Genomic DNA, 19997 nt, shown 5'->3' with positions numbered 1-19997 from the left:
TTCTAAGCTTTAATATCTAAATAAAAATTTATTTTTTATTTTTTTCCAATGAAATACATTTTGTTCGTGAATTAACTTTTAAATTACTTATTGACATATAATATAATTATATTAAATGGCTATTACTAAATAAACTCCCTAATTTAGACTTTCTAATTGGAAAATGTATTAATAAATCATGTAATGGTGTAAATTGTAAAAGGAGTAAAAAATAATATATTTAAGAAAAATTTTAAGAAAAATTTTGTTATTAACATATTGTTTATGAAAATATTAAAACTTGAAAGGTTATATTATAAAAATATGAAATACTATAAAACTGTAATTCTGTTATTCAATGTTTTAGTATTACAGTAAGAAGAAATATGCCTTTAAAACTAACAACAACTTATCATAAGATTATATGTTCGTGTATATATATATATATATAGATATATTGAATTGCTGAAATAATGAATCTTAATTATTTCATATAAGATACAAACTTAGAGTTTTCTTCATTTTCATAGATAACTTATCTGAGTCAATGTTGGTAAACAACCTTGAGAATTCTAGTACTAAATTTGACTATCAATTTATCCTTATACTTTGTAAATACCTCTTTATGTTCAATGTTTGCCAAGATTATTTGGATCCTGCCTGCATAAACATTTTTATTATCAATTTAGTATAATTATCCGTTATTATTAATAACGCAGTCTAAGCTAACCGATATACTTTCGTGCACTCATAAACTTCATTAGATTTATTCTGTATTATTGTTCAGTATACTTTTAAATTATTCTTTTATTTGACGCTGAGTTTTTCATAAAAAATAAACTATCCTTCTTCCGACGATATTTTATTTCATTTCATTAGTGTATAGTCATTGCTTATAGATCAAAATTTAAAGGTAATAAGATACTCAATACATAAATCAAGTTGGTTGATGAAAGGATCTAGGAGGCTGAACGAATCAATGGATTAAAAATTCCCTTATTATTCTTTTAATGTCATTTATGGATACAAAAAACAAGTTATCTATTATCTGTCGAAATAAATAGTACTCGTATTTAGAAGCTCGTGGTGATTCTTATTAGTGAATTGGTAAAATATAATGTATGGAAATATAATAATTAATTATAAAAATAAAAGATTTACCCTTTAATAACATTGTAGAATAAAATATCAGTAAGACTACAATTTATTGCTCTTTATTAATAATTTTAATATTATGACAAAGCTTTTCGACCGTTTTACGCTATGGAGCTGCATTTTTAAAAAGCATATTAAATAACGGCCACTATTTTCTATTGTAAATAGAAAATGCTTTCTAAATATATTCTATTGTCAATTATTTAAAGGCCCAATACAAACTGTAAGGGTATATTCCGTCTCTGTTCTTTCTTCTCATCTGCTCACTCGATTATATCAACTAGGATCATATCAAAATATACGAAAAATTTTTTCTTTATATAAAAAATTAATTCGTGCAAAATGTTAATTTTCAACTCTAAAAATACATGCTTAATTACTTAATAAGTTATTCACACGTTCATAAGGGCATGAAAACTATGAACTTAGTGATGGAGTATAGTGTAATTAATATACGATAAATATAACATAATCTAATAGGAATATTTAAAAATAGATATAGTTTTATAGTTGCGTGGCCAACAATGTAACGTGTTCATTAATAATGAATGATGCATTCATAATTCGTATGCAATTAAAAACCAACCAATTAAGAATACAATTAGCATAATAACTATTGAGATGTTAAAAAGTTAGTGCAACTATTAAGTCAAACTATTTTTTTCATACGCGTTCGTTCAGACGTTCTTCGTTCGTCCTTTTTAGGATTTAAATCTGATTCGGCTTATTTAAAATTCCTGCATGTCATAATTCACGAACTGTCGTACATTTGCCACAAACTATACATCTTATTCAGACATGCACTAAATTGAAGCATTTCAACGGTTTCCTCATCATGTTTAATTATAATATATTCTGCCGCAACTACTGTATTTACTTTTATAGCATTGCGCTGTTCGAGAGCTAGGTTGATCTATATCGAGCACGAGAAACGCGACATAAAAGTAAATGTGAAAACGCAAACATAGATGAATCTAATGAGGAGACCGTCTCAGCTGGGGAATGAACCGTGAATTCGAAAACTTCAACGCTCGACAAAGAAGTCAATATTATGATAAAGTAAAATCGAATTTATTGCTCGGGTGATAGATGTTGATCGAATTGTGTAAAACATATTTGAAAGCTATAGGGAAATTGTTGTTTAAGCTTTATTAATTATTACAAGTTTAATAGTTGCCCTCACCAACGATTCATAACGGTTAATTACGACTATTAATATTAACGTTATAATAAACTGTAAACACGCTCAACTAGGAGCGAGCAATATTATAATAGCATTTTTAATAGCTTAATAAATTGTATTGCAAATGTTATTGGAAATTATTATTCGGGGTATTGTATAAATGTTGTTGTTATTATTTTCATTTTCTTTTTTTTTGGTTTTTTTTTTTTTTTTTTTTTTTTTTTGTTTCATAAAATACATAATTTATATTAATTATTAATAAAGAATTGCAAAAATGTATATAACTGCCGAAAAGTTAATTTTTTACTCTTTTACATTGAAACTGTAGATATATAAGTATATTTTAAGCGCGTAGTCGTCTAAGATTGAGATGACTTTTATATAAATTGAGCATGAAAATAAATTTTACATTAAACGTGGCCTAGATTTACTTTTTAGTGCTTCGATTATAAATATTAAAGCACATTCCTAGCTTGTGTAATCCTTGGTAAATCTTCAATGAGCAAGAAAAGAGAAAAACATACTCGATACCTTGTTTGCTAAAATAAAGAAAACGAGCAGTAAATTAGGTGATCGGATAACGTGGAGCCCGTTAACGGATGCAGAAGCTCACTTCGCCCATCATAAATCTCGAGGGGAACCGCGCGCGCCCAACTCGGGCTTGAAGATCCTGTTAGATCAATCAATTGATAACATCTAAATTTTTCTACGGATGATAATGTAGTTTTCTGCAGTACCCGAGTTGGTCGATGCAACCAGTAGACTATGCTTTCAATAGTTTGATAAACATTCTATTTTCAAACTATAATATGCAACTCTATGATAATGTATGACCATCTTCAATAAAATAATAGAAATTGTGAATATAAAATTTATCATCTAAAAAAAAATTTTCAAATATATTTTGAATAACTTTGAATATTTTCAAACACGCAATACTTTTATGCGGTCATTTTTTGTGTAAACTTTAATAACTCTGCTTCATAAATTTCTACTGTTTTGTCAAATAATCTATGTAACGTATAATGCTTAATCGGTAGTCTGAAATTACATTAATCACAAATCACATACAACATAATAATACTTAAATATCTTTAATATTTAAAATGAAATTTCAATAATTTGATTAAAAATTATTTATTACTTCTTTATTTTAATTGCATACAAATTATTATTTTCAGAATTAATACAATTTATTAGCCTACAATAAACAAATAAACAAATATAGATATTTATTATATTTGTATTTGGAATTTATATTTACATATAGTTATATCAAAATATAAGTTCATATATTTTTATTTTTACATATTATCTACACCCATTGCTTATTATTATTTTATAAAAATATCAGCAGAATCCACACTTGAATAGTAATAATATATATTTATATCTACTTTATTGTGTCGATGTAAATTTATATCTACATTATTGCATCAATGTAAATTCATTTTTACATTATTGTCTAAAATGGTATTTGAAAATGTTGAAAATTTATTCTGTAAGAAATTGACTGACTAATGCATTGAATTCATCTGGATATCGTAAATGTAGATTATGTGCCCCAGCCTGAAAAATCTCCATCCTAAAACGTTAAATCAATTGTTTTACAAACAATTTCGGATATTACTACAAGTCCTATTTTCTTTATTATCAAAAATAAATTTACCTTGAATTACTAATATTTGCTTTTAAATAATCTGGATGTTCTCGAAGAACCACAGCATCTTTTATCCCATGTATTATTAAAGTTGGACATTTGATCTTTGGTAAATCGCTCTTGCAAATATCACCATCCTTTTCATCATAAATGTTTTTCATTCCATCAACCCAATCACTCCAAATTCTTCTAAAGTATTCCTCACCATACAAAGAAATAAATGGCGTTTTCATTTTGTTTGACCACGAATCTATATTTCTTATTTCTATAAGTAAATACTTTGTTTAATTTATAATTCACTCGTTCAGCATATAGATTATTTAAACTGAAATATTATTTTTGTTACTTTCGTATATTTTTAATTCTTCTGGTGCAATATATGCATTGGTGCCAGTAACAATCAATTTACGAATATTTTTTGAATAGTTTGCAGCTAAAATAAGTGCTGTAATTCCACCGTCGCTCCATCCAAGTAAAGAAAACTCTTCATAACCCAAAGTTTTCATTAGATTACAAGCCCAAGCAGCATCACGTCTAAAAAAATCTAATGGAAATGTTCGGTTTGGTGGTCTAGACTTTCCATACCCTGGAGCATCCCAGCAAATAATAGTCAATTTTCTTTTATCAAGATAATCGATTTGTGGTTTAAAATCTGTCCATATCGACCCTAAAATGACAAAAATTCATATATATCCATCTTTATTTATTAAATATTAATAAATAAAAAAAAACATACAAATAATTATAACGGTATAATGTATAAAAAATAATTTTAAAAATTGATATAAAACAAATTTTGTTGAATTACCCATAGCTCCTGGTAATAAAAGTACTGGATGGCTCCCTATTCCAGTTCTAAGGTAGTTGATATCTACATCATCTATTTTAATTTTTCGTTCCTTGACTCGACAAAACAAAGAATTATAATATAAACAAAAAATAATTCGTCCGTTAAATTTGAGAAATTAATATAATAATTCTTACTTCAATTTTCGTCGTTTCATTTACGGAATTTAATGTACTTGTCGTCATATGTCTAGAAATATTTCTACTTTCTCTATTTTTGATAAAAAATTTAGAAAAATATTTTATTCTCTTCCACATATTACTTTACACTTGAATTGATTCGATAACGAAAGTATAAGTTATATAGCTGGGCAACTCACTTGTAATTAATTCAATTCAAAGAAAATACAAAACAATCATTTTAGCAATAAAAAATTATATATGCGCGTTATTATTTTATTTTCGTCATTTATCATATTTCGTTGTTATAAATAAATTATCAATTAATTAATTAATAATTTTTAAAGCTAATCTCGAACTTATCATTTCTAAGAGTATATAATATATATTGTTTATATATATGTATATATTTTTAAAAAATCCCTAGTCTATATAATTATTGCATATGTTATGTAGAAATTTCAATTTATCACTAAAGTTATCAAAATACGTTTTCTATTAGGGAAAATGAGAAAGAATGTAATTTTTATTAGAACTCTATAAATTTGACTCTACAAAACATTATTCATTTAAATTAACGCTTAATACAATAATTAATATTTTTTTTTAATCTTTCTTTATGGTGCAAATAAGTAGATATGATTATAATTGAATTCATCATATATATTCGGTTTGCCACAAATATTACTACTGCTATAGCATAATAAATCAACAAAATTGTTACGTATATTACCACATGTATTTTGTTTGTAATAATAACAAATAAATATTCTTCTCATTTTCAATTTGTCAAGTTCAATGATGCTTTATTATTTCTCTACAATAAATATACATTCGTTTTCAAATACTAATTTACAATGTAATTAAAAATAAATAAAAATTTAATTCCTTCATTAATAATAAGATAAAACATGATTTTATACATTGTATTTGAAAAGAGAAATAACGTTGATTTTCTTGAGGTAAAAAAATATAGTAAAAAAATAATGACAATACAATTTTTAAATCAAATCCACTTTCTACATAAATTTTTATACTCTTGCAGGAACAACACTGTTTTAAATTAAAAAATTGCTCTTGCTAGTAGAAATTAGAGAGCAACACTCTAACAAAATATTATTGCTAAGACATAGTAATTTCTATATACTTATATACTAATAGTTAACATTTGAATAATTTAAATTTTCTAATAGCTACATAGTATGTCAAGCATATTTCATTTAAAATATTTTAGAAAAGAAAAATTCATGTCCAGAAAAGTTTTTAAGAAAAGTATCAAAATTACAAATAAAATTACTTCTTAGTTTATTTTTTTATAGTGTAGTAGTTGTGCTGATACTCAAGCCTCATTAAAATAAGCATATAAATGCATAAATAAATATATATATATATATACAAAGAAGATAAATTAATTTTAATAGTTAAATATTTCTTAAAAGTAGCTAATTCTAGGACTATACATAATAATAATATACGAATGCTCAAGTTATTGAGATTAGACCTTTCAAATATATGTAAACTAAATATACTTCAATGTCATTTCTTTAATAATTGCTTTGAATTTATTACCTATATCTTACCATATGTAAATACTGAAAATAAAATAATTGAAAAAAGGGCTTAATTAATTTAAATTTATAACAAAACTAGATTTCTTATGCTCTATTTTATTCAGTCGAGCGTTGGAAAGATACATAATTAATGGTTGATACAGATTTAGCAATGATCAAGATGTTTTTATTCAATTTACATAGTAAAGGTTGTAAAATGTACGACTTGTAATTATATTAGCCTTATAAAATATTATTTGAAAATATGCATATCAAATATTTATATATATATATAAAAAAAAAAAAAAATAATAATTACGCTCTTCTACTAAAATAAACATAAAATGTATAAAAACTAATTAGAGTCTTTAAAACGTTGTTCTATACAAATCGCGAATTATAAATGATATAAATGTCATTTACATATCTCCCTACGATGATAAACTTATAAAATAATAAATAAAAATAAACTTTTCTTTATTTTATAGAGAGAACTAATATATTTGTATATTCTTTTAAAGAAATTTGTACCTTTATGTCGTTTTTAAAAATGAATATATATTATTACAAATAAGTAATGTAAAACATTTAATAATTGCAGTTTTGTATTGACTATATTTTAGCGACGTAAAGTTTAAAATGTTTTTAAATTATGAGACATTTCTTTTTCAAATATATGTCTCCTTGGTTTGAATGTAATGGCTATTTCTTATTATGAGACGAATTGTTAAAAACAGATATTTTTAAACGTAATCTTAAATTAAATGAATGATTAGCGAATGAGTATGAAAATTGCTTATCATGAATCTTGTTGCGATTCTTCTTGTGCTTTGTGATATTCATCAGTCAAATGTTTTTTGAATTTTGTTTGATCGTTCCATAGTTCTGCTGCTTGAGGATTTAGAGGACTGTCATTATTAGGCTCTGAAATAATAAGTTACAATATTACATATATCCATATTTATATAAACATACATAAGAATAAAAAGGATACCCCTAAATATTAAATTAGGATAAATTTTTATGATTACACTATCAAACAATTTAGGAATAATAATAATAATTTTATACTGATTAATTTGCTCATTAATTTTTCTTGTATAAGAGCTTGTAGTAATGTTCAATCATGATAATTAAAATATTTCCTATTGATAAAAGAACTATTAAACATAATTTATTTTATTAATATTACTTTATAAAAGGACTTTTTAATCTATGTGAATTATTTAAAAATATATTAATTTAAAAATTATAGTGATTGCTTAAAACATTAAGGATTTTTTTTTAATATTCTTTTAAACAATTATAAATATTTGTTTTTAATCAATTGCAATTCTTACATTATATAGTTTCATATTTAAATTAAAATTAAATAATCTTAAATTTAAATTAAAACATTTATTTTAAAAATAATGTTTATTTATACAATGTAACAATTAAACAATGAATAACATTGACATTTTTATTTAGTAGATTAATTATATTTGAAATCATAGGCATAAAAAGGTTATTTAATTAGATCCTTACGAAAATACAATTATAAAATGAAATTTAATAATAGGAGTATGCACAAATATAAATAATATAAAACAATATTAATAGTTGAAATATATTTTAAGTCAAAATCATAATAAATTATAAATAATATGAATAATAAATTTTTTAATAATCAATTAATATATTTATAGTAGAAGGCATTTATGTAATCAATATTAAAATATAATTCAAACTTTATAATTTCTTTAATGTATAACTTATTTACATGAAAATCTTATAAAAATGACATAATTAATAAAGCAAACTTAATTTTTGTCCTTTTAAAATTAACCTTACTTTTTTTTTACTAAATATATTGTATTAGACAGTGTAATTTTTAACAAAAAATTTTTATACTACCAATATACACTTGGTGTGTGATGTGTGTATTATGAATTGATAATTGTTTAAGTATAACTTATTTATAAATAATATATTAACAATATCGGTAATATTTACGTAAAATAATATTGCGGTCTAATATAATTCATTGTTTTGATATTGCATTGTAATAATAGAAATAATTGAATACTATGTAATGAGACTATGTAGAAGAAACTATTGTAAATTTTTTTTATAGAAAACGATGTAGATAGATTAAATAAGTGATTATTATTTAACGCTTTAAATTAAACAAAATTATTGTCAAAATATGAGTTAACATAAATAATTTTAAGTAACTGATAATGAAATTCGTTTAATTAATTTAAACTATTTTCAATAGATTGTAAATAAGTATTAGGTAATAAGGGAAAATTAATAAGTATAATATATAAAAAATTTTTTATATATTTAAAATTAACGATAAATAAAAGAAATCATAAGAAACTATTAGAATGCACTTTGGGCTGTTTAAATTCTAAGAAAATAGTATATCTTTTAAGTAAATAAAACTGAAATGTCATTTCAATAAATATTATAATTTTTTTCATTACCATCAAATTCATTTTGACTTAATTAATTAGTCTTTATGGAATAATATCAAAATCCTTACCACCGAGTAATGATTGGATCGATAGAAGAATGGTACGAACATCATAAAGAGCACTCCATTTATCTTTTAAAATATCCAAACATATATTACCCACATTGTCAACGTTTGGATGAAAGCACGGTGTCATAAAACGTACTACGGGTGCACTGTATGGATAACTATGTGGAAATTCTAAAGTTAATTTATATGTCAACCCCGCATATACCTGTAGAATGATAGTGCAAAAACCATAATAAATACAAACAGTAAATTCATCGGATCTATTAGATGAATTTATATATTCATACTGTATCATGAGGGCCATTGATCGTTCCAATCCATTTAAAAAGATTCTCTCCTTCGGGAAAAGCAGAAACGCCTTTTTCGGTACTCATCATTAACAACATAAGCTCCTTCTGCAAGCTATAAAAGCGTAACAAAGACTTAGATTTATAAAGTACTAGGTTATGTTATATTTTAACCTTCTATAAGATTAAGAAATTAAAACTAGATATTTAAGAGAATGTAATTGTAGAGCCGAGGTCCATGTAAACAAAATATTCTGGCCCCTAAGGTCAAATCATGACATAAAACTGAAAAACGGAAGAGACCATCTTTATGATGCTACGAAATATTATCTTTCATACCGTTTGCTCACTGCGTGATTGTCTTTGGGCATATTTTGCTTCTCCTCTCGAGCCTTACTTTGCGCCCCATGTGACGAATAGAATGGATTAATATTCTGAGCCATTATAAATCTTAATTACCGATTATATTTTTGTCAAAAAGTTATTCTCCGAATGCCAGATCGTTCGATATTATACACTAACTTCGGTCGAGGTACACAACAGTCACTGAGGGGCTTCGGAAATTTGAATGCTGCTGATCATACTGACGGCATCGAAAACATTCGAGCATTCGACGCGTCAACAGCTGTTTACATTCAACGGCATCATATACGCATGCGTGACTTTTATATTCCCAAGCAAAATTGGGAAACAAAGCTACTATAAATCGCCGTGAGATTCCATAAAAGTCGAAAATGTGAGGAATTGATATTGTTTAATTGTAAAACGAATGATTATTTACGTTGCCGGAAAATAATATACATCTCAAATTACTTGAAGTTATTCAATAAGTAATTAAAAGTGGCGCTGATTCTTTGTTCTGAAGAATCGATTTTGTAAAGCGATGTTTGGGTGCGAAATTTTATGAACGTATAGTAGATACTTTATTTGCCGATGATTACTTGGTTATTCCAATTGATTATTATATTAATAATGTGACATATGAAACAGCTTAAGATAATTAAGATAAGCTAAAGACAACGGATAACGATTGCTCAGACAGTCTAACTTAATATCAACTGCTCGTTTTGCAAATAAATCATTATAATAATAGTTTTCAAATGTTACATACACATTACACAATTAACTCTTTAAATTATAATAATAAATTCGATAGGTTTATCACTTAATTCATATATCGTTTTAATGAATGTAAAAATTGAATAAATTTATAGTTCTATGTTAAATGAAAAAATTAATAATAATTCTTACGTATAAAGTTTATTATTATTTTGATTTTTATTTTGTTATTAAATAAATAAATTTGATATTAAAGTGTATTAAAAAAAAATAATGAAAATGTATATGTGTGTGTGTTTGTTGTGTGTGTGTGTGTGTGTGTGTGTGTGTGTGTGTGTGTGTCTAAATAGATAGATATTCGTTGGTTCCATACGATTATAAAACTATAAAACTTTGCTATTAAATTGAATCGTTGAATTAAGTTACTTATTTCGTTAGTTATTTCGCTTAAGCGATAGACGTTAAAGTTCATGCGCGTACAAATGTTTATTATCGAATTGGAACAAGCTAACACTTGTTATAAAATTATAATTTAAAGAAAGACGTAGAATTTTTTATTTCCCGCTTTCCTCCTCATCGACGACAAAAGTTTCTATTGTATAGAGCAATGGTGACGCGCAGTTGTGATTTCTGTTAGTGTGCGTGCGAATTGTAATGTAAACAGTGCCGTTGAGTTGATTCCGATTCGCGATGAAAAGGTCGAGCATCGACACAACGAACGCACGTTCAATTGACCCATCGAATATCAATAAAGTCGCGCTTTGTTAAAAGCAGGAAAGTAGGAAAGCAGGGTAGCAGGGAAGCAGGGAAGCAGCGAAGCAGGGAAGTAGGGAAGCAGGAAGACAACACGACGATGTAGCAGTCGTATGCACAAAATCCAATATTCTCTATCGAATATATATCTATCTACCTCTTGTTGCTCGATTGGGGCGATAAAGTAGAAAAGGCAGGGGCAGGCCTCTTGCGACTCGGCTCGGATGCATCAATTACGGCCGCAGTGTTAGTCAATTATGTCTTGACGAAAATTTAGATGAGAGGGAAAGATGGCCGGGGCTCAGGGAACGCCAGAATCGGAGGCCGGAAGCTTCGAGTGCTTTCAAAATTATACGGCTCCTGAGGTCTTTGTTCAAGGTCTCGCTGGTATCGTTGACCAACAGGATGTGGAATCTATGATTCGTGCTCAGAAGCAAATGTGAGAGCTTTTCTTTCGCGTTATGGTTTGCTTAACTTATTGAATATTTACTTTTATAAATGCGACTGTGGAAATGCTAATGTAGAAGTGAAGGTGATGAATGCAAAGACCACTGTATGGACATAACAATATGCAAATAGACGTTCGATGAAGTATTTCTTTGACAATTGTCAAAGTGAAAATATTTTTACTGCGTTATCTTTTAATATGACATACATTTATTTATTTTAGTCGATAGCTTAAACAGTGGATAAATATTTAAGGATAGATTTTACAAATTTATCAAACTTTCAGGCTTATTAATTTTTCATTAATGATAAGGATTTTTCGCAAAACATAAAAAGAATATTTAAATATAGCACATGGCTCTTAACGATGTTTTATAGCGAGTATTTATTATGCAGTGGTGTATATCTTGTAAGAATTACATTAATTTTTATAGGCTTCAACGATTTGAAAAAACAAATGAAATGCTAACAAATTGTAATCACCTATCCGTTAATCGACTCAAGAGTGCTGGTAGTGAATTTAAAAAACATACTGCCCTCTTAGTTGACATGAAAAAGGATTTGGATTATATTTTTAAAAAAGTCAGAATCATAAAAAATAAATTGAGCCAACAGTATCCTCAAGCCTATAATGGTAATAGCATCCAATTTGTTAATATATCAAATATAATATATGAGTTTTGTATCGCATATCGTTAAATATGTTATAGATGCGGTAAGGAGCAGCTTAGCCGAGGAAGTTATTGTTGAAGATATAAATCAAGATCGAAAGCCTTTGGAGCCAGAAGTTACATCATTAACTCAATCTAATACAGGTGCCCAAAAACATCCTGTTTCACATGGTAATGAATAGTTCCTTAAAGATTCATATCGTATAATTAGCCTTAAATTGTTTCGTTATACAAGAAATAATTCTAAAAGACTCTATTAGGTAGTTCAAATTCATTATAATTTATGCATCTTCTTTTTATGAAGCAGTATTTGTTGTTTAATATTACATGAATAAATCTATTTAATAAACTCAAAATTTCTTGTAATATTATATAATAAAGTGTATAAATAGATTATTTAATGGTGCAATACTTTAATGATATACTATATAAATCATAAAAATATTAATATTTTTCATTAATTTATGAATTATAAGTAATAAAAATGATACATGGAAATAAAAAAAAAAAAAAAAAAAAATTTGAAAAAAATAATTAATATAATGATATTAAATATATTGATTAATAATATACTTATTGTTAACCATGATTAAATGCATTATTTATTTACCCTATTTACTTATTTATAAAAATAATTAACAATTATTTCATATGTCGTTGATCTGCAGTGCCAATTGAGGAATTTCAATTTGCAAAAATACGTGAAAGAGGAATTAACAGAAATGATGGTTCATCGACCGACAGTGAAAATGACCAAAGCAAACAAGATTCGTCATCGTGTTATTCTAATTCTAGTTAATTTCAAAGCAATTGCTTTTTATTCCTAGAAGAATATATGTTAAATATTTTATTACAGTATATTTATTGAAAATTTGTAAATATAACTTATTCGAATCCATTTATAAAGATAATAAATTTATTTGTATTTTAAAGTAAATCTAAAGTTATGTATAATTTTTCAGTAGTTATTGCAAAATTCTTTTAATTATAAATTATTAATGCGATTATTTTTCAAACTATTTGTGTTTTAATTTTAATAAGTGATTTTGTAATTTTAGTTTAAAGTATGTAATATATAAAATCAAGATAAGAAAAGATTTAGTTAATTAGTAATAGTAACTTTTTTTTCTAAATTTTTATAAATGAATTTTTCAACAAAAAAATGATAGATTGTTTAAGTGTAATGTTACTTCTTTATTTCACTATACATTCATGTTCTAATAGTGAAACAGACTAACTTCTATATTGCGCTTAAAATGAATTAAGAAGTTTAATAAGAATCATTATTCTATATATATATATATATATATATATATATATATATATATGTATAGGCATTTGTTTGCATATTAATTTGGTATTTATATAAAGTTGTTGGAGTTTAAAATGATTATTTGTTAATGACTACAGAAACCCATGTACAATAACGCGTACAACTATGAATAGTGTACAATGATTACTATAATTTTTTATTTTATTTTAATATATTATTTTTGCTTCGATATTTAATATGTTTAGTCTATTACTGATTATGCATATTAAATGTATTTCAAAAAGTCTAGTATATCTGTCCTCTGTACATCGGATAAGTTAAATATATATCTGATTAAATAAGTTGCTTTATTTATGAATCCAGATTCAAAAACATTCTTTCTTTATTCTTACCATTATTTTTTCAATAAGCGCATCTAGCATTAAAATTCTTTTTTGTTAAGAAACGGATTTTGTTTACAGATGTAGAAAGATTTTCACCTTACTTTTCTCTCGAGTAGCACTCGTTAATTGGTTTTAATCATCAATATAATTTCTCAATTTAATATTACTGAATTTATTTATTTTATTTTTTAATAATAATAATGTATTATAATAGCATTCATTTATTAATTGCAATTTGTATGCATTTCTGAACGTTTTTAATATTTAATTGATATTTATTGAGATTATTTTTTAAAACTTGTTCTTTTTTATTACATTGATTATATTTTGTTTTCCTGTCCGTTGTATTTATAATCAGATTTATGATATAAAATACGTTGAAATTAATGTCCATTGTATTTATAATAGGACTATCCATTTTTTTGTGAATCAATTTTAATTTTAAAATATTGCATTGAAAATCTCTATAAGATAATTATTGCTATTTACACTTTATATAAGAAATCTGAGACTTTATGATTATATGCTTTTCGTGATTATATATATATATATATATATATATATATCAGAATCATAATATTTACTGCATTTGACAAAAACTATATTTTATAAAGCAATTGTTTGCAATTTATTCTACAGATCGACATTTAGAACATCTTTATATCACGAACTCGTATCGCTATTTTTATGTAATTTTTCTCATCTTGTTAAAATTTTATTTGTTTGATTTTTAAAATGACAGACGTATTACTATATGCCGAAATTTATTCTACAAATATTGGAAGATTAATATTTATAATTATAGAGTTTTTTTTTGTTCAATTCTGACACATCGAAGATTTTAATATCAGACGTATTATTACAATCCTTTTAACTTTTTTATTTCTCTATATTGTTCTAATATTTGATTATTGCGATTTTAAAAATTTGCATTTTTTTAGTTTAAACCCGCATATATCAAATATAGTGCTTATACTTTCCAATAGGATTATTATTTTTCATGAAATTATTATCTTTATTTGGGTGCAACACTTAAATACTACTATTATAGTATATTAATTGTATGAATATTAAAATAAAAAAATATATAATACTTTAATTTTTTACGTTATTATGAAAATTTTATTTAGAAACTAATAAAAATATATATATATATATATATATATATATATATATATTGTATAATATATATACAATATTATTCGAGTTAATATATATATATTAACTTAATTTGGAACCGAAGTATAATATATATATATATATATATATATATATATATATATATATATATATATAGAGAGAGAGAGAGAGAGAGAGAGAGAGAGAGAGTATTCATATATTTTTACATATTACGTAAAAATACAATATAATGACAAAATTTACATTTAAAATCATTTTTTTTTGTAAGTATATTTATATATATTATAAAAATTGTGTTAAATAAGAGGTAAATTCGACATAATTTTAAAATTAATTGTTTATTGATTTGTAATTGAAAAAAAAGAAGTTATAAGTTGTAATGGTTTCAATTTCATATTATTTTAATGGGCAGCTGAAACTTGTTGACACTTTAAATTTGTCGAAGTATAAAAACTTCATTTATCAACAAATTCTACCGACGATTTCTTTCAATTTAAGTTTTATCGTTATATATCCCAGCGACCAAGCGTGTATGTAGCACCAAGAATTTTCCCTCGCCAACAATTCCAAAAGTTTTTCAATTTATATTGATTTGTAAATGCAGCTTGGGTCGACCACGTAGTGACACTCAGATCGTATTTATGTACTTTTTACCCCATTACCTAGCAATTACAGTATTATTCTCAAAGCCATCGGCTATCTTAATGCAATTCACCGTGCGGCCCAAGAAAAGCTGTCTGCCGAAAGGATAGAGGGTCCTAAAATCGTTAATCCATAAACTTGCCGCAGAAATTTCAACTGGAAAATAGCCTTCCGCTTTTTCTCCGTCAAGTCGAAAAAGGATAAAGGAGCGATGCGCCGATAGGAAGCATCGTTGAGCACACGAGGCGCTTTACTATACTCCAGTTTGCCAACACGTGCGCGCTCGAGACTCTCGACCTCGCGTATTCATGTTGATGTGTATAGACGTCGCTTGGGCATAGGAGCCAGCTGCGTCTCAGCTGTTTGCTGACGACGAGCCGACGCACCGAGAAAAGTATTTATTTATAGTTGTATTGTGTGATTATAGAGGCGTAAGCGGCAAGGCTCCCAATGTGTCGCGCAGGCTCGGATGGCTTTTCGTGGTGAGCCGAGCACTGCGCGACGACTTCCATCCGCGCGTTGACGTTACGATCGAACGTTAAGGTTCTTCAAGATCTAACGCTGACGAAGTAACGCGGAAGGTCGTAATAGATAGGGTAGGAACAAAGAGTGGATTGTTAAAGGCACGGATTTTTTATCTGTCATTAACATAGCTTCGCGATTTACAGTTGATAAATTAAAATGTCGTATTGAAATGGGCTGCGTCGACCGTTAATGTAATAACGCTTTGTCGCTTATGAAAAGCGTTTTATTGATTGGCAAATATATTAATTACAAATGCATTATCTTTTAAATGCTGTTTCATCGATGGCGCGCAGACTGCGAGCGTGGAAGTAAAAGATGGTCGCTTGTCAGCTGATGCACATTCTCCAATTCCATAAGCTTTAATGGTGCCCCTAAGCACGGCGTTCAAAGGCCATTAACATCATTGTGTATTTCATTTCGCTTTTTTATTGCTTACGTGAAATTAACGGTTTTCAAGTACACGCTATAAGAGCTGATTTATTATTATTATTATTATTATTATTATTATTATTATGTTTAATTATATATTTAATTATATATTGTTTTGATGAGCTCTATGAGCGTCGAGAATAATCCAAAGCTAATATCAATCGGCATTTATACTCAATGCGAAATACAGAGATTTTATGATTCTCTTACACGTCTTTTATACTGATTTTACAAAGGATCGACCGAGAATTGTTTATTTTATAAGTGTTCAACTCAATTGCGAGCGTTTTAATCCCAATAAAGTCTTTTTTATATAGCACACACACACACACACGCACGCACGCACACACAAACATATTAAACTTCAGAACATTTATATATTTATTATTTTTAAAGCAGTATTATATTAAGTGTTCGCTTCTGTTTTAAAATGATATTTATTTATAAGTGAATAATGTACGTCGTGAATTTAATTTTAATTTACGAATTATAGACTGTTTTCATAAAAGAGCTACTGAAGTTTGTATGTTTATGGCTATAAAAAAAAAAACTATTTCCTTTAAATTTAAGATTAAAAGATATTGCAACAGATGGCGAGAAAATTTTTGAAAACTATTATTATTGATAAAGTATATACTTTCTTCTTGTTGTTCATTTTATTCTATAAAAATAGTATTAATTTATCATTCATTGAATTTGGAACTACTTTATGAATTTATTTATAACCACATTGTGGTTTTATATTTGAAAATATTGCTTAGTTGTGTCATATTGCATTAAGTCGTAAGTATATTGAGTATTTTCAGAGACAATAAGGTGAATTTGTTGTTTAAATATTATAATACATATTATACACATCTATTTTTGGAGATTAGTTTGCTACTTGTAATGAAAAATTAATTTATAAACGTTCGATCGTACATAGGTAAAAAATAAATTCAATACGACTATTTATGACGGTAGAATATCTCGTGTATTTATAAATAAATGTGTATAAAAAATATTATAAAATTTTGTTTAAGCGAAATCTATCATATGGAAATATTTTTACAAGTTCAATTTGGTTTTATAAGCTTTATATGATTGTATAATATATAAAGTATAATTAAAACGAAATTTAATATAGTTTTGGGACTTAAAAAATATTTATAAATATCTGAACATTACCATAACTTTATTTAATGAGTTTTTTAATTCTTCTGTTTTAAAGCATCTAAGTTCTGAATTGGTTTATCGCACAAGAAAATAAAAAATTAAACAACTCTTTTATAAATAATCAGTTTTAGTAACAAATTTTACTTTGATTTTACAAAATATTTTGGAGATAAAATTAAAGTCCGTGTAATTAGAGTTAAGATAGTACAACTTGTTTTCAAATTTAAATGTCGATAAATATAAATCTATAAGCGAGTAGAATATTGATATAGCGAATACATAAGATCCTACATAAGAAAAATAAAGTAATTTATAAATTAAATATCGATAAAATTATAATCATACAATTCAAGTTAAATAAAAAATTAAAAATTAGCTTGAATAAAGGAATTAAAATCTGATATTGTTACTCTCGTTGAAATTTCAAAATTTCTGAGGCACTTTGTTCGAGGGCATGGAACACCTGTGAACTCTCATGTACTTTCTATATGATTCCACGACCCGGAAGAACTCAGATTCGTAAGGGGAAACCGAGAGTTTTCTGATGCATGGTATGCTTCAGGCAAATAAGGTAATATTATTTCTTGAAAGAATCGGAGGTTTTTTTTTTGTTTTTTTTTTTTTTTTTTAAGTAAAAAGTAAAAATCTAAGCGTATTGTGCAATTTAAATATCACAACTGTTTGAGTATCGATTGTTAAAAGTAATGAAAAAAAAGAGCGAATCGGAGTTGCTCGTACATTAATTTAATTGTATCAAATTATATTGTTATGATATAGAAAAATTATTTCAGTAATTAATTTTTATTTATTATTAAAATCTTTTTTTAACTGCAATATTTAGTATTAAATCTATTTTTATCATTCATGTCCCTGATTAAATTTTATAATAAATGATTTAAGTTCGTTTTAAGAAATAATTTAAATAAAACATTTATTTATATATTAATTATAAATTTTCATGTAATGCAGCCCAATAACAGAAATCATACAACTAGACTATTAACACAAATTTCTCAAAATAAGGATAATTTTCAAGTATGAGTGTAGTTATTGTTATATTTAAATCATTATATTAGCATATTTTGAAAGTTTCTTGTATTTAAGTAATTCGTTTACATTTTGAAATATTAATACACCAATTTATATAGAGAAATAGCAATGTTATTCTATAGAAATTTAATAATTATTTTAATACGTTAAATAGTCTGAAGAATTTATTAATCCATGCAGAACAATCTGGACATTAAATATAATATTATTAATTTCATTTATAACAAATATCTTTTAAAATCCATCGTAATAAACGATTCAAATTGTTGACAACTATTATTCATTGTCTTCTCTAAAAATCCTTCTTCAATGTCCATCTATAAAAAAATTTTAACAACGTCATAATAGTCGTAATAGTATAATGAGTCGTTAAAGAAAAGTGAGAATAATCGCCAATTGCAATTATCAATTTAAAACTCGTTCGTGTAATATTAATTGTTAATAGCTTCTTTCTACTTCTAAATAAATAAAAATTTTACACATTACAATTACATTAACTTTTTTAAATTGAAATTTGAAATAACATTGTGTTTCAGAACGAGCAATTTATTGTTGCCATATAGTTAATAAAAATTTTCCCATAATTAACGTTGCGCGCGTGTAAATGTGTGTAAATGACCTCTTTCATTGGAATACAACTTTAAAACTTTATTTAAATTTAAAAATTTATTTTCATATTGTAAATCGAGAGAATTGATTTAATTTGAAAACAAGATTGAATTACTATTATGAAATTTTAATAAATAGCGACAATTGTTTTTGTAATATAATTTGTGGATCCTTATGTCGTTCTCAGACATTGGCTTTGGTAAATAAATTATTCTAGCAGAAAATCAATGCTAATTTCTATTACTTTTTATTGCACATATTGCAGGGTTTCATGTAGTAGTGAATATTGGTTACTGTGCGTCGTGGTGAATTATTATGATTGTTTTGCCCGTTCACTGGTAATTGAAAATTTCGTCCGAGGGTGATTAAACTAAATTAACCAGAAGCTCTTTTCCACGTAACTCATAGTTATCCTTACGCGCGAAGCACTCCCAATGAAAAGTTTGAAGAACAAAGTCGGGGCTCCGATACTGCAGCTACCGATAAGACTGACTTGGATTATAACAGACACGGCATCGGGAGCGCCATGATAGTATGTTGCAATATTTGCA

The 19997-nt window shown here is 25.9% G+C and overlaps 3 protein-coding genes across 4 annotated transcripts; 1 reads left to right on the top strand and 2 right to left on the bottom strand.

Moving 5' to 3' along the window:
* Positions 1 to 3754: 3754 nt before the first annotated feature.
* Positions 3755 to 5124, bottom strand: LOC105367393 (valacyclovir hydrolase). 2 transcript variants are annotated; one of them, XM_011506089.1, is made up of 5 exons: positions 4962 to 5124; positions 4786 to 4881; positions 4324 to 4644; positions 3987 to 4242; positions 3755 to 3902 (listed from the first exon to the last, which is right to left on the bottom strand). In XM_011506089.1, the coding sequence occupies exons 2-5, from the start codon at positions 4787 to 4789 to the stop codon at positions 3812 to 3814; spliced, it is 672 nt and encodes a 223-aa protein (XP_011504391.1). In that variant the 5' UTR covers positions 4790 to 4881; positions 4962 to 5124; the 3' UTR covers positions 3755 to 3811. The 2 variants fall into 2 exon arrangements, with proteins under 2 accessions (XP_011504391.1, XP_011504390.1); XM_011506088.1 differs by having other exon boundaries at positions 4786 to 4876.
* Positions 5125 to 7037: 1913 nt separating this feature from the next.
* vih (ubiquitin conjugating enzyme vih) lies at positions 7038 to 9899 on the bottom strand. The gene is made up of 4 exons (XM_011506087.1): positions 9650 to 9899; positions 9311 to 9425; positions 9024 to 9228; positions 7038 to 7417 (listed from the first exon to the last, which is right to left on the bottom strand). The coding sequence occupies exons 1-4, from the start codon at positions 9751 to 9753 to the stop codon at positions 7293 to 7295; spliced, it is 549 nt and encodes a 182-aa protein (XP_011504389.1). The 5' UTR covers positions 9754 to 9899; the 3' UTR covers positions 7038 to 7292.
* Positions 9900 to 11183: 1284 nt separating this feature from the next.
* On the top strand, positions 11184 to 13116 carry LOC105367391 (kxDL motif-containing protein CG10681). The gene is made up of 4 exons (XM_011506086.1): positions 11184 to 11561; positions 12004 to 12203; positions 12280 to 12411; positions 12909 to 13116. The coding sequence occupies exons 1-4, from the start codon at positions 11413 to 11415 to the stop codon at positions 13037 to 13039; spliced, it is 612 nt and encodes a 203-aa protein (XP_011504388.1). The 5' UTR covers positions 11184 to 11412; the 3' UTR covers positions 13040 to 13116.
* The last annotated feature ends 6881 nt before the right edge of the window (positions 13117 to 19997 follow it).

This window comes from Ceratosolen solmsi, unplaced genomic scaffold (assembly GCF_000503995.2).
Source record: "Ceratosolen solmsi marchali unplaced genomic scaffold, CerSol_1.0 scaffold7, whole genome shotgun sequence".
NCBI classification, from domain to species: Eukaryota; Metazoa; Arthropoda; class Insecta; order Hymenoptera; family Agaonidae; genus Ceratosolen; species Ceratosolen solmsi.
Note: the sequence above shows the minus strand (reverse complement) of the source record. Positions and strands in the feature narration are given on the sequence as shown.